Source organism: Macaca nemestrina, chromosome 10 (genome assembly GCF_043159975.1).
Source record: "Macaca nemestrina isolate mMacNem1 chromosome 10, mMacNem.hap1, whole genome shotgun sequence".
Taxonomy (NCBI): domain Eukaryota; kingdom Metazoa; phylum Chordata; class Mammalia; order Primates; family Cercopithecidae; genus Macaca; species Macaca nemestrina.
In genome coordinates this window covers 68708309-68731535 of record NC_092134.1, presented here as the reverse complement: position 1 = coordinate 68731535, position 23227 = coordinate 68708309, and the positions used below count along the sequence as shown (strand labels likewise).

At 41.6% G+C, this 23227-nt stretch overlaps 1 protein-coding gene across 1 annotated transcript in view; it reads right to left on the bottom strand.

Moving 5' to 3' along the window:
• Positions 1 to 23227, bottom strand: part of LOC105473455 (glucosamine (N-acetyl)-6-sulfatase) — a 45200-nt gene that overhangs the window by 10870 nt on the left and 11103 nt on the right. Inside the window, exons 3-10 of the mRNA XM_011727281.2 lie at positions 22403 to 22609; positions 20033 to 20098; positions 19185 to 19283; positions 17526 to 17693; positions 15536 to 15618; positions 14355 to 14473; positions 11971 to 12074; positions 4233 to 4334 (exon numbers count right to left, since the gene is read on the bottom strand). Of these exons, the coding sequence (XP_011725583.2) occupies positions 4233 to 4334; positions 11971 to 12074; positions 14355 to 14473; positions 15536 to 15618; positions 17526 to 17693; positions 19185 to 19283; positions 20033 to 20098; positions 22403 to 22609 (948 nt within the window). The remainder of the gene's footprint in view (positions 1 to 4232; positions 4335 to 11970; positions 12075 to 14354; positions 14474 to 15535; positions 15619 to 17525; positions 17694 to 19184; positions 19284 to 20032; positions 20099 to 22402; positions 22610 to 23227) is intronic.

Below are 23227 nucleotides of genomic sequence, written 5' to 3'. Positions count from 1 at the left end.
TTGTGCAAGGCCTTGAATGCCGCAGCCACCTGAAAAGGGGGAGTTAGAGATAGCAATTATTTCCTAACTTACTGTTCTACAATGAAACTTGAACAATCCTGTGCGGCTCAGGATCTCAGAAATCATGACTCGCTGGAGACTTAAAAAGCTCACGCTGGCTGGGCGCGGTGGCTCACGCCTGTAATCCCAGCACTTTGTGAGGCCGAGGTGGGCAGATCACCTGAGGTCAGGAGTTCGAGACTAACCTGGCCAACATGGTGAAACACCGTCTCTACTAAAAAATACCAAAAAACTAGCTGGGCATGGTGGCATACACCTGTGGTCCCAGCTACTTGGGAGGCTGAGGCAGAATGACTGCTTGAACCCAGGCGGCAGAGGTTGTGGTGAGCCGAGATGGCACCACTGCACCCCAGCCTAGGCAACAGAGCGAGACTGTCTTGGAAAACGAGAGAAAAAAAAAAAAAAAGCTCATGCTGCCAAACCTGAGCCGTGAAGCTGGAAGGTGGAATTGAGTGAACTGTCAGAATTGAGTGAACTTCAAAATCCCACCCTTGAATGTCAAAGTGTCCAGGGGAGAAAAAAGCATCTGAGAAGCCTAGATCAGTGGTTCCTGAACTTTGCTGCATATTAAAAATCACCAGGGAAACTTGAAAAATCCCAAGGGATTCTATCTCATGCCAATTAAATCAGAATCTCTAAGGGTGAGGCACAGACATTAGTATTTTAGTTTCCGAGTGATTCTGATGTCTGACCAAGTCTGAGACTCACGGTCTGCAGGGGTTGTTAAACTTTTTTTGTAAAAGGCCACAGAGTAAATATTTAGGCTCCTGGCTATACAGTTCCCTGCCACTCAGGTAGCAGGGAAGCAGCCATCAACAATACATAAATGAATGAGCGTGGCTGTGTTCTGATATAACTTTATTTACAGACACCGGGGTGGGCTAGATTTGGCCCACAGGTTGTAGTCTGCCAACTGCTAGTCCAGCAGAACTTGCTGGCTGACACGTTCTCCATCTCTGCTGTTCAATATGATGGCTACTGAGCACATGATGTGCGGCTAGTGCAACCGAAGAACTGAATTTCATTTTTAATTTAAATAAGTAGCCACACATGGCTAATTAACTGTTCTAATACATCAGTATTTCATCAGAATAACCTCCAAAAACAAAACATGAACAAGGAAAAGAACCAAGTCTTAAGTGGCACTTTGAGAACTGTGCAGAGAAATTATACACAGCATAAGGATTTTTACCCCTAGAGTGAATCAGTTTTTTTTTCTAATTAGAAAAAAACTTAATAAGGTACAAAGTATAAGACTTGTATGAAAAGTTAAAAGATGTAAAATTTCCTCTAACTGATCTATAGCTTAAATGCAATTCCAACCAAAAGCCAACGTTTTTCAGGTAATCTGAAAAGCCGATTCTAAAGTTTATGTGGAAGACAGGGGCTAGGATCCCCATGAGAACAATAAGCAGAGAGGTATGCCTATGCAAATCGAGATTAAGTTGCACAGCTTTATAACACAAAATGATACTGGCACAGGGATAGATGGATCCATGGAGCAAAAAAGACAACTAAGTATCTATAGAGCAAAAAAAAAAAAAAAAAAAAAAAAAGAGAGAGAAACTGAATCCCTGACTCATACCTTACAAGAAAAGAAATTTTAGATACATCAAGGACTTGGATGTAAGAGACAGAGCTACAAAAGTTTCAGAGGAAAATACAGGAGAATAGCTTTCTGGCTTCAAAGTTTAGAAGCATCTTTATAAATATACAAAGGACACTAAACATTAAAAGAAACAATATATACATTCAATTCCTGGAGTGCAGTGGTACGATCTCTGCTCACTACAACCTCCACCTCCTTGGCTCAAACAATCCTGCTACCTCAGCCTTCTGAGTAGTTGGGACTACAGATGCACACCATCATGCCTGGCTAATTTTCTGCATTTTTTGTAGAGACTGGGTCTTGCCATGTTGCCCAGGCTGGTCTTGAACTCCTGGACTCAAGAGATCAGCCTGCCTTGGCCTCCCAAATTGTTGGGATTACAGGCGTGAGCCATTGCACCTGGCTCCCATATCTTAATATATGGAAAAGACAAGTCATAAAAGGAGACTATGATACACAAAAATGCAGAGGCATTTCTCAAGGGAAGAAACACAAAAAGGCACAAATGAAAAGTGATTCCCTGATCAGTAACACAATTTAAAAAAAAAAAAAACAAAAAAACGGACAAAGGATCCAAATATGAACACATCTCCAAAGAAGATATACAAATGGCTGACAAACACATGATGAAATGCTAACCATCAATAGTCAGCAGGGAAATACAAATCAAAACCACAATGAGATACCACTTCACACCTACTACAATAATCACAAAGACAGATAATAGCAAGTGTTGGCTCACACCCATAATCCCAGCACTTTTGGAGGCTGAAGGGGGAGGATTTTTTTTTTTCCCCTTAAAATCTTCTTGGAAAACATGTGAGAATCTCTTGAGCCCAGGAGTTCGAGACCAGCCTGAGCAATGTAGGAAGACCTCATTTCTGCTAAAAATTAAAAAAAAAAAAAAAAAAATTAGCCAGATGTGGTAGCCAGCCACTGTAGTCCCAGCTACTTGGGGGGGCTGTGGTGGGAGGATCCTCTGAGCCTGGGAGACTGAGGCTGCAGTGAGCTGTGATCAGCAACACTTTGCTCCAGCCTCGGTGATAGCGCAAGACTATCTCAAAAACAAACAAAAACATCACAACTGCATTGTTCATAATAGCCAAAGAGTGGAAACAGCCCAAATTATCTGATGAATGGATAAGCAAAATGTGATACATTCACACACAGAAGGTTATTTGGCACTAAAACAGAATAAGGTACTGACACACGTTACAATGATATGATCCTTGAAAACACTATGCTCAGTGAAAAAAGCAGTTACAAGAGGCCACATGTTATGTAATTTCATTTATATGAAAAGTTCAGAGCAGACAATTCTATACAGACATAAAGTAGATTCGTGGTGGGAATGGAAGCAACAGATCTAATCAATTCCCTGCACCACAGTTTAATCAATTCTCTACTAGATATGTGGATTTCCAGTTTTCTCCTATTAGAGTGACTACTGTGTCTGGGGGTTTAGGGTGATGAAAATGCTCTTAGATGATGATGATGGTTGTGACTATACCAACAACTATTGAATTGGACACCTAAAAAATGATTTTAATTTTGAAATGGAGTTTCACTCTTGTTGCCCAGGCTGGAGCGCAATGGCGCGATTTCCACTCACTGCAACCTCCACCTCCTGGATTCAAGTGATTCTCCTGCCTCAGCCTCCCGAGTAGCTGGGATTACAGGTGCCTGCAAACATGCCCAGCTTTTTTGTATTTTTAGTAGAGACAGGGGTTCACCATTTTGGCCAGGATGGTCTTGAACTCCTGACCCCAGGTGATCCACCCACCTTTGGCCTCCCAAAGTGTTGGGATTACAGGCGTGAGCCACCGCGCCCAGCCAACACTTTAAATGAGTGAATTGTATGGTATGGGAATTAAGCTGTTAAAAAATAATTCACCTCATTATTAAACAAACAGATGCACAGTAAGACCAAATGCCACATTTCACTCACCAGACAGGTAAAAGTTAACTTGTCTGTTTTTGACGTGTGTACTCTGAAGTGGTATGTCTTATTAAACTAACCTTCTGACAGGTTATACTGATTATACTTGTATGAAAAGTATATAAAGTACTTTCCAAATTCTCAGACTTCTAAAATCTTGGGTGTTTTAAAAATCTTTGCCAGTTCACAGATAGAAGTCTCCTTCAGTTAAGCATTTCTGTGATTAGCACTGAAGTAATCTTTTTGCATTTGTTTTGCCATTTTTAATTCTTCTACAAGTTGATTAGCCACTTCTTTTGCCCATTTTCCCACTGGGATATTAATCTTTGTTAAGAACTCATGTATTTGGACTAATGACTCTTTTTACATATGCTGCCAATGTGTTCCCAACCTGTCACCTCTCTTTATTTATGGTGGGTATTCTTGGAGGAGAGCAAAAGAGGGGAGGAAACAGAACTCTAAATTTCACATGTGGTCTAATTTTTTATTTTAGAAAACTCCTTCCCGCCACAAGATTTTTCTGCCCCCCAAATTTATTATTTAATGTTTAAATTTTTAAGTCTTTACACAACCCAGAATTTATTGTGGTCTTGGCTCAGGCCTGATTGAGGGCTCTATACTTACCAAAATGGGCAAAAAGGACATCCCATCCATCTGTGTCTTATTTAGGTCATAGCCAGCAATGTCCAAAATAGTAGGACCCAAGTCAATGTTGGCAACCAGCATCTATGCAAAAGAGGGAAAAACAATCTAAAACATAGCTGGTCTTATTTTCCTTTTCTATCTATACTAAAGTTCTCTTCCCCCCACCCCACCCATGAGACAACAACACTTACTATTACCTTTTATACAGCCCATGCTTTGGTCTGTTTTATGGATTCAAATATAACTATAATAACTTACAACAAAATATAAAGTCTTACAAGGCTTGTATAATAGTATATCCCCTGGGGAAGTGACATATTTAATTTACCCTTTCTGTTATTGATCAAAATGTTTTTTTGAAAACTCCTTTGGAACTGCTTTGAGTTTGCTGTGAATCATGAGAAAAATGTTGGTCTAATTATTTTATACGAAGTGTCTTACAACTTGATTATTCAGATTAACTAAATTTGACTTCAAATGAACTCCAGACATTTTGGAAGACCTCAAAAATGGAATGTTTGCCACCAATGAGAATTATTAGCTCTTTTTATAGCTTCTCAAAGGGACAACACTGCCAAAATATGTTTGCAACAGGCTGTGAAGGCTGCAGAAAATTTATTCCAAAAATATAGCAATACAAGATTTTTCAAGAGCAAAAAACTTAGATGTTTTTAAACATTCTAGAAACTAAAGGCATTGTCCTGTATTTATGCTTTGACTTATTTCCTTGGTTATCAGACTATTTTCCTTCTGCAGACAACACCTTTACAGGGCCTAATCCAGAGTAGCCTAATAGAAATATAAAAGGGACCCCACATGCAATTAAAAATTGTCCAATAACCACATTAAAACAGGTAAAACTGTATACATTTCATTTAACCTCCTATAAAAATATCTGAATATTAATATTTCAACATGTAAACAATATTTTTTTAAAAGTCGATGAGATTTAACTTTTTGTGAACCAAGTCTTTGAAATCTGGTATTTCACAATAATAACTCATCTCCATTTGGACTATCCACATTTCAAGTGCTCAACAGCCACAAGTGGACAGTGCAGGCCTAGACAGAACGTAAGCATAGAAGTCACTTGGTCACGCGCTAGAAAAATCTTCAAGCGCTAAAACACTCCATCAGGGGAAACAAAGAGGAAATGAGAAAAACTGGGAACTACAGTTTACTGTGCCAGGTATTTGACGTTTATTCTCATTTATTCCTCATCGCAGTCCGTGGACACAGTGTTTATAGGTGAAGAAATGAAACACAAGAGTGGCTGGAGCAAAGTTACCAGCTTATAACTGGAAAAGCCATCACTTACTGACAGGAAATAACAGTCTTCAAAACTGTTGAGAACACTTAGATCATCTTAGGAGAGGCCAAACAGGGAAATAAAACAAAACAAAAACACCCCAGCCCTGCAACTATTAATTTGAAAACAAAACCAAAAGTACAGATAGGAAAGGCAAAAAAAAAAAAAAAAAAAATGTTCAGAATATTATCAGGGGCCAGGTTTCCTGATGGCTAGGACAGCTCTTAGAGGGCAGAGTGATAAATATCCTGGCTCTGAATCAATTAGTCTAACTCTGCAGCTGTTAAGAATTACCGCCCAGAGGCAGACACTTTAGGAGAAAGGCAATCCATGTGTTACTCAGTGAGGGAAAAACCTCACACACAAAAAACGATGTCTCCAGGGATGATACAAGACCCACTGCTACAGATAACTTTCCTGGTTCCAAATCCCCCAGGCAAACTGAGCAGCTTGGAAAACAGTCATCAAGTGTGAGTGTCAATATGGAAGAGGTCACAGGAGGAAAGGAGGGTCAAAGAGAGACACCATCTCCAGAATGAGATCAAGACAACAAGCCATCTACAGACCCTGAAGTGTGACTAGCAGATCTTCAGTGACGCCTGTAACATGAATGAGGTGAAGCCAATTCCTCAGATACTATGATGTTCAAGGCAGTTTTAAAAGAAAAGAGGAAACATCAAAAAACCCACAGAGATATAAAATGGTGACTGTCATCTCACCAAAAATTGCAAGAGCCAACACCTGTATAATGGGAGGCTTGCTCCTTTTTTGGTGAGGTGGGGGGAAGCTCTTTCTTTTTGTTTTGTTGTTTGAGACAGGGTCTCATTCTGTCACCCAAGCTGGAGTGCAGTGGCACAATCACAGCTCACTGTGTCCCTGACCTCCCAGATTCAACTGATCCTCCTGCCTCAGCATCCAGAGCAACTGGGACTACAGGTGCACACCATGACGCCCAGCTAATTTTTGTATTATTAATTTTTAGCAGAGATGGGGTTTCTGCCACGCTGCCCGGGCTGGTCTCAAATTTCTGAATTCAAGTGATCCGCCTGCCTTGGCCTCCCCAAGTGCTGGGATTACAGGTGTGAGCCACTGCACCCAGCCGAGGCTCTTTCTAATGGCATTTTGCTCTCTGGAGAGAAAGGGGTAAGATCCAGTATAAATCCAAAGTCACTAAGATTCAGCACAAGTACCCTAAGCACAAGTCATTCCAGGACTCTTTCTCCCTAGAAATCTATAATTATCACACTCCCCTAAATATAATGGATAAACTGCCTCCTCTTCTAAAATGTTATCTGAATAAGCAGACAGTCTCAAAATTAGCATACTATATCAGGAGATGGGAGACTTCTAGCAAACAGCAAGTATGAATGAAGAGTTAAAAAGAATTACACCTACCTCTGGTTTTTATATAACCAAGAATTTGGATGGATTCACCCATCAATGTGATGACTTTGATAAACATTAGTTTCAGGGTATTGCTTTTGTCTAGTAAAAATTTAAAAATTCATTTATGGGCTGAGCACAGTGGCTCTCGCTGGTAATCCCAGCACTTTGGGAGGCCAAGGCAGGAGGATCACTTGAGCTCAGGAGGCCAAGGCTGCAGTGAGCCATGTTTGAGCCACCACATTCCAACCTGGGTGAGAGAGTGCCTATCTCAAATAAACAAAAAATTCATTTACGGATTGGAACAGAAAAAGCTTTCACAAGACCAAAAATATATTTTTTGAGACAGATTTTTTGCTCTGTTGCCCAGGATGGAGTGCAATGGTGAGATCTCGGCTCATTGCAACCTCCGCCTCCTGGGTTCAAGCAATACTCTTGCTTCAACCTCCCAAGTAGTTGGGATTACAGGCACCCGCCACCGCACCTGGCTTATGTTTTTGTTTTTTGTTTTGTTGGTTTTTTTTTTGAGACAGAGTCTCGCTCTGTCGCCCAGGCTGGAGTGCAGTGGCATGATCTCAGCTCACCACAAGCTCCACATCCTGGGTTCATGCCGTTCTCCTGCCTCAGCCTCCCGCGTAGCTGAGACTACAGGCGCCCGTCACCAAGCCTGGCTAAATTTTTTGTATTTTTAGTGGAGATGAGGTTTCACCATGTTAGTCAGGATGGTCTCGATCTCCTGACCTCATGATCCCCCCGCCTTGGCCTCCCAAAGTGCTGGGATTACAGGCGTGAGCCACCGTGTCCAGCCTAATTTTTGTATTTTTAGTCAAGACGAGGTTTCACCATGTTGGCCAGACTGGTCTCGAATTCTTGACCTCAGGTGATCTACCTGTCTTGTCCTCCCAAAGTGCTAGGATTACAGGCATGAGCCACTGTGCCCAGCCAAAAAAATAAATTATTTGATAAATGACACTCTCTCAGGTTGAGAGTGTTCTTAGCAATCAAGTATATAAATATCCTAATCCAATGAAAGTCCCTAGAAAACCCTGGGGTAGACTGGCTGTGGCGGCTCATGCCTGTAATGAGGGGAGGAGGGCTGATTGCTTGAGCCCAGTGTTCCAGAACAGCCTGGGCAACGTAATGAAACTCCATCTCTACAAAACAAAACAAAAAACACACACAAAACAAAAATTAGCTGGGCATGGTGGTGTGTGCCTATAGTCCCAGCTACTCAGAAGGCTGAGGTAGGATGATCACCTGAGCCTGGGAGGCGGAGGATGCAGTGAGCCAAGATTATGCCACCGCGCTCCAGCCTAAGTTACGGAGCAAGACTCTGTCTCAAAACAAACAAACAAACAAATAAACAAACACTCCTGGGGCTTAAATCAAGGGGTATCACGCATAGAACCTGCTTACTCTTGCTCTGAAAGAATGACACTGTTGCATAATTACTGAAAAGAACAAGATGGCAATGGGCTCTCAGAACACATCAGGTTTCCAAACAGACACCCAAACCCTGATGTTGAATTTCTGTAGTTATCAAAGAAAAGGCTCCAAGCACACCAGGAAGCACCCCAAATTCACTTAGTGAAAAGCACTGTAACTGCATGAGAAAGTGCAGAATCCCATTATCTTGGTTGCTTCAGCTGGACTTGCCCCTCAGTTCCAGTTTTCCTGACAAGGAAGAAGGTGGGTTCCACTTGATAATGGAGGCTTAACATCCTCTTACTTTCACAAAACTAGGGGAACCAAGGCTGATTTTGTCCAAAGCCAATAGGTGGTCTTCCTGACTCCCAGTTCACTTCTATTTCCCTGGGACCATGCTGTATCATTCTAGTTTTCCTACTAACCTTTTCCTTTCTAGAATTCCTTTTGCAGAACTTCTACCACCAAAGCTAAACCAGTCAGAGGAGAAAACGTCAATAGCCAATCTTTGACATCTATACATACGACCTTGTCCCAGTTCTCCCGCATAGCCAACACGCAGCTAAGTCCACCAGTCAGTTAAATGTGCACTGATCTGGCTGTCGAGGCTGCTGACAGCTCAGCTCATTATGCCCAACTCACAAGCCGGTGCCACTCACACAGAACGGCTGGTACTGAGTCATCTGTGCTGCCAACACATGATACATCACCCATCATCTCTGACATTCCCTGTGCCAGGGGAAAGCTGGGGCATTTCATGCTTCTCAAAGTACACCTGTCAATGCAGCAATGTACAAACACATGGGTTCTGAGAATGCACAGACTTAACTTTCAGTCCCTGATCTGCCACTTACTTTGCAACCTTGGCAAAAATCCATTCAACTAATGTGGATGTTCCCCGGTATATGTTAGGGGATGGATATTTTAAGTTTAGATAGTTCCTCTTTTCTAGGACATCCTAGACTAAAAAAGACAAACTCAATAGGGTGTGACAAGTGTGAGGCCAGCTGGGAACATATAGGAAGGGCATCTACCCCATGTGGGAGCAGAAGTATGAAGCGACTTCCCAGAGGGAGCCCTAAACCAAAGCCCTAAAGGACAATTAACTTGGCCAGCTGAAGGGGGTGCGAGATGGGCACTGCAGAAAGAAGGAGCAGTCACTTGTACAAAGGCCAGGAGGTGAGAGAGAAGGTCCACTTAGGAAGTACAAGGAGTTCAATACAACTGCTACCTTCTGTCTCTTAAACAAGCCTAGCTTATCCTTACATCTGAGCCTTTGCATTTACCGTACTGCTCAGGACACTATTCCCACAGATCTCTGCATGGCTAAATCCTTCTCAACATCCACGTCTGCTCAAATGCCTCAGAGGCTTTCACTGACCACTGTAGCTTAAATATCTTGTGCTCCCTGACACAGGGATTTAAGAACTGATCTTGTGGCCAGGCGCGGTGGCTCATGTCTGCAATCCCAGCACTTCGGGAGGAGAAGGCGGGCAGATCACAAGGTCAGGAGATTGAGACCCCATCTCTACTTTAAAAAAAAAAAAAAAAATTAGCCAGGCATGGTGGTGGGCACCTATAGTCCCAGCTAGTAGGGAGGCTGAGGCAGGAGAATGGCGTGAACCCAGGAGGCGGAGCTTGCAGTGAGCAGAGATCGCGCCACTGCACTCCAGCCTGGGCAACAGAGCGAGGCTCCATCTCAAAAAAAAAAAAAAAAAAAAAAAACCAACAACAACAAAACTGATTTTGTTTGATTGCTCCTTGCCATGTGCAAGGCTCCTTGGTGTACTGTACTGGCAAAGAAGATAATAAATACTTGTTGACTGAGCTATAATGTAATGGTTAAGTATACAGACTTTGGAGCCAGACTGCCCCAGTTCAAATGCAGGGCTCTGCTGCTTTTTAGCTATGTGATCTTCAGCAAACAACTTCTCTGCTTCCGTTTTCCTCATCTGCAAAATAGGGATAACAGCACCTCTATCTCATCAACTGTGAGGATTGAGTGAGTTGAATCAGGCAATACACTTAGAATAGCACCTGTCCCATACTAAACAATACATGTTAGCTACATTGTTGAAATGGCTTCTCAGGAACCAGACTTCATTTAGATTGCTTAGAGAAGGTGAAGTTTCTGATTTTTAACATTTAGATGGCAATGTTAACTTAAAGAAAAAAAGGAACAATTTTTTCCACAGGCAGCTGGCCAACACATTTCACTATGATCTCATTCAGCCTCCTTCCCACGTGGGCTGAGGTAGCCCTGCTCCTAAAAACAGAACATGGCTGCTGACATGGTCTCCTCAATCAGTTCCAAACAACAACCTCGAGAAAACACTTGTAAGATTTAATGGTCTTCCAAACTTGCTTATCTCCTTTGAAAGAGGGAGCCTGTTTAGAAGGCACTGAAATTTGTAGGGAAAAGTGACTAGCTTTAGGAACATGGGTCTTAAAGGAAAAACACAAAAGGTAATTATGAAGGCCATTTTACCTTCCAAAAGAATTTTAACAGAACTCCATCAAGAGTGTTGTAAAAGGAAATAAGTGAAAAATAGACATTTTAAACAAGTAAATATCAAGCTCCAAAATTAAAGTACCCAATATACCCAGAAAGTCTGGCCCATTTAAAAACCCACTTAGCAATTTCAGCTTAAAGTGTGTATTTGTTCATCTTCTTTGGTCTCTCAGAACTGGGACTGACATTGAAATTGGGATATCAGAAAGGAGAGAAGACATAGCTGGCGGAGCCTGTCAATTCTTTTCTCCTGAGTGTTGGAGGACAGTATTTTGGATGAGGATGAAGGTCCTCATGACTGCTAGGAACAAAGTGCCTCAGCATTAGGTACCATGTTTGGAAAAAGACACTGAAACCGAATGGGAATGACAACAGAACAATGTGGCGTATTATGGCAGTTCTTGGGAGAGAACCAAGAAAGCAACAAAGCATTCATAAGGAAAAGCCCGGCACAGGGAAAGACTAATTCCTAGAAGACATGTTTTCGATAGCCTTATACTCAAAGCGAGGTCAGGCCAGCAGCAGACATCACCCAGGAGCTGGTCAGAAATGGAGAAGCAGAAATCTGCATTTTAACCAGATCCCCAGGGGATTCACAGAAAAGCCAGAGGAGCTCTGCTCTACAAGGCAGTGGGCCCCAAACCAGGCTGCCTCTCAGAATCACCTGTAAACTTCGAAAAGGAAAAAGGCAGATGCTGGGTCCCTATTCCAGACCAAGTGAGTCAATTACACTCTTTCTGGATATTGCCCAAGCACGCAGCATTTTTCTTCTTCAGTTTTGGAGGGCAATCTTGATGCACACCCTCTTTTGAGAGTCACTGCTCCAGAACAAAGATCCAGTCTCAAAAGGCAAAGGAAAGCTACGCATCCTAATGGGACATGTACATGTGGGGTGAAAATACAGATATAGAGAGCAGTGGGAAGTTAAGGGGAAAAAAAAAGGAATCACTATTTCCATTTAAAAGCTCTTCTGCCGCTCAGCCCTAGTGGGAAGAGGAACCGAACCCAATCTTCTCTCAGGAGGAAACACCTTATTTTCTCAGGCCAAATGCCTACCTGTCCACAGCACCAGCTTGCCAGGCACCTACCTTGCTTGTCTGATTTGGTTTGATCCCAGGCCCTCGAACCAACAGTGGAACTTTGATATCAAACTCATACAGCTGTCTCTTGTCTATTGGCAAGGAAAACTGTCCTGAAAACAAAACACACAAGGTAAAGATGGAGCCAAGACAGGGGCCTTGCTCATGTTATGTTTCACTCATTTAATCCACAGTCAAAACTAAAACAACTTTGTTCTACTGATTCTGGTGTTTTAATAGAAAGCTGAAATTTGCCTGGAGACATCTCTTGTTACTACAAGGCAGGAAAACAACGAATTTATCTTCTCTAAATAAATGACTAGAAGGGACTCCCTGGCTTATGATAGGACAAAATGAGCAAAAATAATGACAGGAAAGTATTGAAACACAAATACATAAAAAATTATGCATGCTACTCAGCCTCATCACAACTGAATGAAGTTTACTCCAAAAACTGTCAAATAAACAAACAAAAACACCTATCCTGTGTTTCCTGAATAAACTGCATCTCAAAATAACCAAATAATTGATAAGGGGAAGTAGTTCTCTGAGGAATTCCAGCTAATAAATACAAAAGAAAGGACAGGATTACAAAATCAGCATTTTGCAGTTTCTGAGGGAATAATGAATTTAGGCAACAATCATCAATGGAATAAAAGAAAAGCTCAAAGGAAGAGCTCAGGCTGAAACCACCTGACCCATCAATCACCAGCACCCCAAAAACAGTGCAGCCAGATGCCTCGGGTCTCATGACATGATGCAATAGGAAGAACACACCTGCAGGCGAGGATGCACCATCACCTGAAAATGCAAATTTCTATCAAGTTCCGAATCTACCAGTCTATAGGAAATGCTGACTAGAGATGAACAAGTTAAGGCACTATAAGACAGCAGTTAGCCAAATTCAGAATGTGAGACATTCTGATGGACAAAAGACCCACTTCTCCCTGCAAATTCATGGCAAATGACAAGAGTTAGGAGACACAATAACTATAGGTAGTATGTGGACTCTGTCTGCATCTTTTTTTTTTTTTGAGATGGAATCTCGCTCTGTTACCCACGCTGGAGTGCAGTGGCACGATCTCAGCTCACTGCAACCTCAACCTCCTGGATTCAAGCGATTCTCCTGCCTCAGCCTCCTGAGTAGCTGGGACTACAGGCATGTGCCATCACGCCTGACTAATTTTTGTATTTTTAGTAGAGAAGGAGTTTTGGCATGTTGGCCAGGCTGATCTAGAACTCCTGGCCTCAGGTGATCCACCTGCCTTGGCCTCCCAAAGTGCTGGGATTATAGGTGTGAGCCACTGTGGCTGGCGGTCTGCATCTTGATACATAATAACCAGAGTCAGATGCATAATCTGGTGTTGAATCCTGGAGTCATGTGTATGGGAGTTGCTTCAAAACCTTCTAGCAACAAAAGAAAAACACACGGAGAGTAGGAAGAATTCAAAAGAGTGGCCTCATGCAGCTGAAAATCTAAGCCGGATAATGGGGGCTATTTTACTATTCTCTACTTTGTGTTTAAAAATATTCACAGGCCGGGCATGTGGCTCACGTCTGTACTCCTAGCACTTAGGGAGGCGGAGGTAGGCAGATTACCTGAGGTCAGGAGTTCAAGACCAGTCTGGCCAACATGATAAAAACCCATCTCTACTAAAACACAAAAATTGGTCAGGCGTGGTGGCATGTGCCTGTAGTCTCCGGTACTCAAGAGGTTGAGGCAGGAGAATCGCTTGAATCTGGGAGACGGAGGTTGCTGTGAGCCGAAATCACGGCGCTACTACACCCCAGCCTGGGTGAGAGAGTGAGATTCTGTCCCCCCACACCCCCTCATCAAAAAAATAATCACAATAATGCATTAATGCCTAAGCGATCTCCTCCTATGCAAGCAAGTCTCAAGTGAATCCCATTCAAGTGGACATTTATATATGTGGAAAAGAAGAAAATGTTTGCTTTTAACAACAGAAGGTCCAAGTAGAAAGCATGAAAGTCAAGGACACAGAGCTGACTCATCCTGCAGCTTTTGAAAAAAACCAAAAACACTCAAAAAACAAATTCCATGAATGGCAAGAAAGTTTTCCTCACAAGACAACCTTCTTTTGGCCTTCCTGTCTCAAATGCCTTCCATACGGTCTGCCTCCAACCCATCAAGTTCATGCTCTGCCCCCACTCTAGAACACCATGTCATCTTGCGTGTGAAACAGCAAATAATAAAACCTGGTTTCTCCATGTGTGAATGATGTGGTGCTCCAACTGGAGGGGTCCTGAGGGCAAGATACTCCCTCTGGCATGTCCAGTTATAACAAGACTAGAACTCTCTGCCAGGGCTCACTGGGTGAAAAAGGAAAGACATATTCTCAAAGATCACAGCAGTACCTAACCCTGCCTCTGACCTGTGTGATAGCCATTGTCTGAGGTATAGAAGATGTAAGTGTTGTTGAGCTCCCCGGTGAACTCCAATCTCTTGACCAGTTTCTCCACAAGGTCATCAACTGAGAGGAGAGTTTGCCACCTGGATGTGAACAGAAGGTAGAAAGGGGCAATGGCTGAGGTATCACCATCTTGCCAAAACAACCAACCAACCAACCAAAAACAACCAAAAACAAAGACACCCCCGTTTAAAAAAAGAAAGAACCCAAAACACTCTCCCCCAAAACTCAAATCCCCAATCTCCATTCCCCAGACCTTCCCATTGTAAAAAATAGATTAGAAAATTCCAGAACATAATTCATTCCAAAGTTGTTTCCAAAGAAATAAACTCGTTTTTAAATAACCCGTTAGCTTTACTTTTTATTGGCAATAGTGATGAGAGTAGAGACAAACAGAAGAAAGAGTTGTCCATTCTCAGTACTGTGTACTACAGATTAATTCAGACAGGACTGTGCTACAAAAAAGCTTAAGATGTTTGAACTAGGAGCTGGCAAACTATGACTCATGGGCCAAAGCTTGCCCACTGTCTGTTTTTATAAAGTTTTATTGGACTACAACCATGCTCATTCATTTACATATTACCCAGGGCTGCTTTTGTGCTACAATAGCAGAGCTGAGTAGTTGTGACAGAATGTATGACCTGCAAGCCTATTAATATTTACTATCTGCCCCTTTACAGAAAAAGTTTGCTTATCCCTGGTCTACACTAAACACTTCCTAAGAGAAAGTAATGGATTTTTAAAAATTGAATTAAGATAATTTCTTGAAAATTCCAAACAGCAAGGGCAAATATTTTGATCTTGTCTAAGCTGCTGGGTCATTTGTCACAGACGACAATGGGCTCTCTTAACCAAGTAACCTTTTCTTTAAAGCAGGAGAAAAAAATTCTACCACATGGTTCAAGTTTGCAATACTTTTGCCAAGTCCTAAAAATGGGCAGTCTAATTAGTACTGGGGTCCAAAGGCCACCTCGTTGAGTGTAAAGGAATGTCTCTGCTTCTGGTGCCCCATCGAAGCCTCTCTCCCACTGACCTGCTTCCCTCTATTTTTGTTTCAGAGACAACAATGTGGTGGTCCCCTCTTCATGAGCTGATTTGTAGAGTCCTTAAAACAACTCAGATTGTTACGTAGCAGCAGCTCTTACCTTTTCCTAAATGCATTATCTAAAAACTGTATTGAAGAATTAGTCATTGGAGTCTTGGCTTGCCTAATTAGCCAGTGCTTGTTCTAAAATTTAGAAGGAAAAAAATGTTAACACCAAGTCACCACAGTCAAACAAAATACTGGATTACTAGAATAGATAAATAGAATCATTTCATTCATAATTCAGTAAGAAGGAACTAATTGGAACCTGTTTAAGCAACTTCAGACCTTCTCTCCCTTCCTGCATTCCTAAAATAGAAATTTCTGCAGATTAACTCAATCTCTCATTTTTCAGCTTCCCAGCACCTCCCAAACCATAAAAGGTCTTGGCTCCTCTGTTAGCAGCATTAAGAAATTTTAGAGGATGTCACTGGGCAACTACTGGCTAAAACGAGATTACATTTACAACTCTGATTTTATGCCTTTGGTCTACTACAATTACAAAATGGGCAAGTAACTTTACCTTTCTCTAAGTTGCTTTTTTTGAGACAGAGGTGGAGGCTGCATTGAGCCAAGATCGCACCACTGCACTCCAGCCCAAGGCCAAGCTAGAGTGCAGTGGCGCCCATCTCGGCTCACTGCAACCTGTGCCTCCCGGATTCATGTGATTTTCATGCCTTAGCCACCCGAGTAGCTGGGATTACAGGCGTGCACTACATCTGTCTAATTTTTGTATTTTCAGTAGAGATGGGGTTTCGTCATGTTCGCCAGGCTGGTCTTGAACTCCTGGCCTCAAGTGATCCTCTTGCCTTGGCCTCCCAAAGTGCTGGGATTACAAGCATAAGCCACCGCACCTGGTCTGCCTTCCTCTAAGTTTTGCCTAGCCAAGACATCGGTCACCCTAGATCCTAAGGAAAAATCTTATTACAGCAATTTCCTAAAACTTCAAGTCTAAATCTGGAGGGCCCTCCCATTTAAACAAAAACATCCCCATATACTATTCTCTCTTCTCTATTCGTAAAACCCTAAGCCACCATATCTCAAACTATGCTCCTAAAGTGTTACTAAGTTTGGGAAATGCTATATAGCATATCCTCCTGCTAGAAATTCACATTCGATCATGAATAACTCTGAGAAGTCCTGCAGCAGAGTGACTTATTTAACTCAAACTTTCCAAACTTACTTGACCATGGGAACTTTTTATTAACTTCTTTTGGAACACAGATTGCGAATGGTCCTCTAATTTAAAACCCAGTTCACTCAGCTTTGAAATTGTATTTAACAAGCACTTGCCCATAATGTGCCAGGCAATATGCTAATTGTTTCTATGTACTTGAATTCATACAGTAGTTCATAAGGGATCAAGAGCTCCCACTTCACATGAAAAAATGCAGTTAAGCATCGTGCTCATGGTCAGAACTGAGCTAGAAAGTGGTAGTTCTGAGTCTGACTTTATGACTCCTTCTTTCTATAACCTTACAAGCAATTACAATTTCTGGATAACAGACCTGAGGCAATGGAGGCCTTCCATCTTTGAACCAGGGAACTGTCTATACACCAAGCCAAACGAAGTATAAGTAATTGGCACATGAGGCAAACATATGGGTTGTCGTGGCTTTTAATCATGTCACCTGGTTCATTTTTCCATTCAACTTCCCTTTCCATCCGTATTGCTCTGTGCCACCCCTTCTTCCCATGCCTCAAAGGCTAGTGAGGGCCACCAGGAGGCTGGTGCAGTCCCGGCTATGCCAGGAGGGAGGAGAGCCTGCACAGAGGTTACCAGGAGAGCCTGAGTGATATGCCTGTAAATTGGGAAAGATGGCATTCTTTACCATTCCCTGTCAACTATCCAGCTGCTCAATGGATGTGTAGCAGGAACTTTATCTGTACTTGCAATGCAAGTATACTATCGGTTGTACTAGGAACAGATGCAATTACCTCTAAAACATTGTGAAGAAAAACCCACTACATGGCTAAAAGGCTTCCTGACAAGTATATCATATAGTTAATTATACTGAGTACGGCTGAATACAAGGGATGCGGGAAGCTACCGTTCCATGGATGTTGAAGTTCTTGTTTCTTGGTGCAAAGACATTCTGGAAGGCCTTCTGGTACTGAGGTGCAGCTGTCCAAGGTGAATGAGGCGCTGGAGTGGCGATCATCATGAAGAAGGGCTCAAAGTTGGACTTGTAGTCCAGAAAGTCCAAGGAGACATTAGCCTGACACATAAAAAGATTTGTCATCTCCTACCTTACCCAATAGATGAGTATTTAATAGATAAATGTCTTCTGGTGAGCAGACAGCACAGGGTCTTACTAGCTTTTAAGCAATCTTAGCACATGATCTCATGTCATAGCCATTTGCAAGCATATTGTTGGAACAAATATATTTGGTTTTTAGGCAATACTTTAAAGACTGAGAAGCATACCAACATAAGAAGGCAATGAAGATCTTGATGATTTTATATGACCTAGAAATCATGTCTCCCACAAAGAAGGAAACAGTAACGTGGCCATTTTAGTATTAACTTACACTAATGGAGATTATGGTATCTACATGTGATGCCTTAAAGAATGTAAAAAGAGAGTCAGCTTAAAACAGTGGGAAAGGTAGATTAAGTTACCTTAAACTTATGAAAATATGCAGAAAGTAGATGTCATAAATTATGCACTGAAGTAGTGAATAACATTAGATTCAAATACATCCCACTAGAGCTTTAATACATGGACTTACATTTTTCCTTTGCTTATCAGAAGATACTTTATGAAAATGAAAGCATGCTACATATATATTGTTTTTCATTGTTCTGAAGTAATTTCATTTATTCCCAACAATAACTCAAAAGATACTGACTGTATCTATCTCCTATAACCCCTCCATCTACCTTTCACTCCAGTCCCATCAGCTTCCTTGTGGTTTCTCAAATACGCCAGGTACACTCCTGCCTCAGGGCCCTCCCACTTACTGTTCCCTGACTCTGTAGCACTATTCCCCAGATCTGCACAGCTCATTCTCACCTACTTCGAGTTTCTGCTTAAATGTTATCTAAGTAACCTCATACCCTAACTAATTTCTCTAACTGATCACCAGTTAATGACACAACACATAAGACTGTGTGTGTGTAAGTAAAATTACCTTCCACAGAATCAGGGACTTTGCTTCATTTACTGCTGAATACTGGCTACACTAGGTGCTGAACTATTGAGTGAATGAATATATAATACTATGGAAGACTGTCATTAGAAATGCCTCAGAATAGGAAAGTCCCAATTTAACCTGCTTTCAGTAATTTTTATATATAAATACCCAATGCCCAAATAAATCCAGTATCCCTATCCTTCCATCCTCATAATGGGGGCCTGTGAAGCTGCCATCTTGTAGCTTGTGAGTAAAACTGGGGTCAAGAGTAGGTACCCTTACAAAGTAAAACCTCTACAAAGTAATCTCTATAGTCGACAAGATTAACCTTTGGAAAAGGGATTTGTTGCTGGAATTTCAAGAGCATTAGAGCTGAGCCTGGCTTATACACAAAGAAAACACCCTCAGGAGTTTGTAATCAGCTGGAAATACTCTTGGGCAGTTAGACCAAGTTACTGTGCATTTATATTACCCAACACAAACAAGTAAGATTATAGGTTTTCTAGGCAGAGTCTTCAATCAAATGTGAGCCAACCCTGTAAGGACAGAGCTACAGGGCTTCTGCAACTCACCAAAACATCTGTCAGGTAGTCCACGCTATAGTTTTCACCATGCTTCCGTGCCTTCCCATTGATAGACAGGGTGTAATTATAATACTTAGAATTCTTTTCCTATTAAAAAGAGGAAAGTCAAATTTGTTATGAGGTCAGTGCACAAAGTAGAAGTCTGAATCCATGCTGGGCTAAACTATACTCTGAGCAGTGATAAGACATTAAAAAGATAATTACTCAAGTCAATACTGAATTGGAGTTTTTGACTAGGGTTTTATTAAAGACAAGCACAGTTTCAATTGTACATTCTAGTTAAAAAGCCAGAAGTAGATCAGGTAGAAAAGCAAACTACTTTGCTAAACCATGTACAATGCAGGAAAAACATCCCAGAAAGGACTGACTCACAAGTCAATAGACCTTTTTTTTTTTTTTTTTTTTTTAAAAAATATGAGACTGGGTCTCTCTCTGATGCCCAGACTGGAATGCAGTGGCACAATCATAGCTCACTGCGGCCTCAAATTCCTGGGCTCATGTGATCATCTTGCCTCAGCTTCCCGAGCAGCTAGGACTACAGGCACATGCCACCATACCCAGCTAATTTTAAAATTTTTTGCTGAGATGGGGTCTCGCCATTTTGCCCAGGCTGGTCTCGAACTCCTGAACTCAAGAGATCCTCCTGTCTCTGCCTCCCAAAGTGTTGGGATTCTAGGCATGAGCCACTACACGTGGCCACAAGTCAATAAATTTTAAGGTTTTAAAATGACTAATTGTAATAGCAAATAAAGTTATGTCAATATCAGAGCTAAATTAAACATATTCTGCATCTGTAGGGCTGCATATAATTGTCACTGACTTCAGTAATCACTCACCAAGGCATACCAGTAACTCCAACCCAGAGGAACGTGTTCTAGTCCACCTGCATCTGGGGCTCCGTACTGAAAAGCAAGACAAGTAGGGACAGTTACAAGTCCTTAGATATGACCAGACCAGAAAGAAACAGGAAATTTTAGAATCTTTTTAGACCAGTGCCTGAAACAGACACTAGTCAAAAATAAACTCTAATAATCCTAGGAACTTCTAAAGCCAGAGTTGGCAAACTACAGCCAGTGAGCCAAATCTGGCCTGATGACTTCTGTATGAACAGCAAGCTAAGAATTTGTTTTAACAATTTTCAAATATAAAAGTTAATCAAAATAAGAATATTTTGTGAAATGTGACAATTATATAAATTCAAATTTTATTTTATTTATTTATTTATTTTTTTTTTTTTTTGAGACGGAGTCTCACGCTGTTGCCCAGGCTGGAGTGCAGTGGCGCGATCTCGGCTCACTGCAAGCTTCGCCTCCTGGGTTCACGCCATTCTCCTGCCTCAGCCTCCTGAGTAGCTAGGACTACAGGCGCCCGCCACCGCGCCCGGCTAATTTTTTGTATTTTTAGTAGAGACGGGGTTTCACTGTGGTCTCGATCTCCTGACCTTGTGATCCGCCCGCCTCGGCCTCCCAAAGTGCTGGGATTACAGGCTTGAGCCACCGCGCCCGGCCTTAAATTCAAATTTTAATAATGATAAAGAGTTTTATTGGAAGACAGCCACATTCCTGTACATAGTGTAGTGTCTGTGGCTGCTTTCACGCTACAGTGGCAGAGCTGAATAGTAGCAACAGAGACACATGACCTGCAAGGCCTGAAATGTTTACTATCTCACCCACTACAGAAAAAGTCCACACAGCCTATCCCATGCAGCCTATTCATGGGGTGAATGCTGACCTGCTGATACCATAGACTGAATAGTCCAAATGACCCTAAGTAGTTCAAATAATCAGACTATGAGCTATCGACTTATTATACATTGAATATCCCAAATCTGAAAATCTAAAACTTTTTGAGTGCCAACATGACACTCAAAGGAAATGTTCACTGGAGCACTTCACATTTTCAGATTTGGACTGTTTCAGATTTGGACTGTTCAATATCATGCATATATTTCAAAATCTAAAAAATCTGAAACGCAAAATACTTCTGATCCTAAGCATTTTGGATAAGGGATAATCTGTATTTCAGTTGCCCTACAGATGAAACCCACTTTTCGAACTTGATTTATCTGATGAGATGAATAAAATAAAGAAACCACAGAATTATTCCCCTTTATCCTTACAAGGTTTAATGCCATCCACTTAAGGCAGAATTTAATCCCTGAAAACAAAATCTTTCTACTTTAACGGGCTCTTAATTTTATATACACATCAGATGTCCTTCAACATGCAAAGCAGTGTAAGCTGTCTTTATGACCCATAGCCCCAACCAAATGACCCAGTATCCACAGTTCCTAGTTCTCATGATCCTTTTCAAACTGACTCACCTTCCTGCAGACTCACAAGGTTGCAGATTCCCCCAATTATTGGGGGGAGGGGAGAATTAACAGAAAATCCAGATCAGGTATTAAGATCTCTAGCAACTACAGATAAAGAGTATAAGTACATTTTCTCTTTGTCTTGAACTCCTAGTTTAACCGTAAGAGCTAACCCCAAACATTCTGAAACAAACTATTTCCTTTAAGCTTGGACTCTGGGTAACAGCTAAGGCCAATGTGTGAATGTGGGCACATGGAATCTAGCCTTGACAGGTCACCGGGCGTATCCCTCCATCTAGGTCTACAAGGCTGGTGTACCAGCTGCTGGCCATATACTTTAATGACCTGCAGGACCCTGACTCTGGGTACTTCATCACTAATCTCTCCACATTTTGTTGCCACTTTTCACATTACAAAATGAGTTAAGCATTAAGTTGTTATAATTCAGAAAAGATTCTAAAAATCTGAGGAAAGATTCTAAGATGAAAAAATGTCTTCAGTTAGGTACTGGTAACAGGGAATGGAAACAAAGATACCATGACAGCCACATGACAAACTGAATTCCTGAGGAAAAAGGGATGACGCATCAGACAGCAGCACTCTTAGGACAATTTTTAAATACATGCTCCTGGGACTACTGAAAGGAAGAACAAGTACCCACATCATATAAATACACTGTACTTACCCAAATCATGTAAATATGTACATGTGTACTTATACGAACATATTTACATGATGTGGGTACTTGTTCTTGCTTAACAGGCAGATTCACAGAAAACAGCATACACCAAGAAATCCTTTAACATTAATTGATACTAATAATAAAATTAACATGAATTATATTCACATTTTAAAAGTCATTATAAAAAAAGAAAGAGATCATTGAACATACCTCATTTAAGTATTTCCCTGCAAAAAAGGTCTGATAACCACACATTGATCTGAGAATTGCTGGGAAAGTATTTGGTTCTTGGATCTTCTGCCAGGACTTGCTACTGCAGTTCCCCTCTAGAGTGTTGTTCACAACATGATGATTATGTGGGTACTTTCCTGTCAGGATACTGGCTCTGCTGGGGCAGCAGAGAGCACTTGGCACATACTACAAAGGAAAGGAAGCAAAAAGGACAAAGTCACACAAGAAAGATGAACTTCTCATCATTGCTAAAGAGGGTAAAGAAAAGCTCCTTAATACTCTAACTTCAAATATGTCGTTTCTCATGGAATATATGTATTTTTTTCTACACATGACATACTTCAGGGCTGCTTTAAGTCACATAGTGGAGACATCAAAGCAGATAAAACAAACTGAGAATACAGATTTCTTTTTCAAGTGGCTTCTTTCTGCAGGATAATAGTAATTCTATTCTCATCCGCCATAGAGGTTTTTTTTTTTTTTTTTTTTTTGAGGCAAGGTCTCACTCTGTCACCCAGGCTGGAGTGCAGTGGCACAAGCACAGCTCACTGCAGCCTCGACTTCCTGGCGCAAGTGATCCTCCCAAACAGCCTGGAGTACAGGCGCTTGCCACCACTCCTGGCTTTTTTTTTTTCATTTTCTTATTTGTAGAGATAACATTCTTCCTATGTTGTCCAGGCTCATCTAAAACTCCTGGATTCAAGTGATCCCTCCACCCTGGCCTCCCAAAGTGCTGGGATTACAGGTGTGAGCCACTGCACCCAGCCAGAAATAATATTTATACATGAGGAGCACAGCATGGTG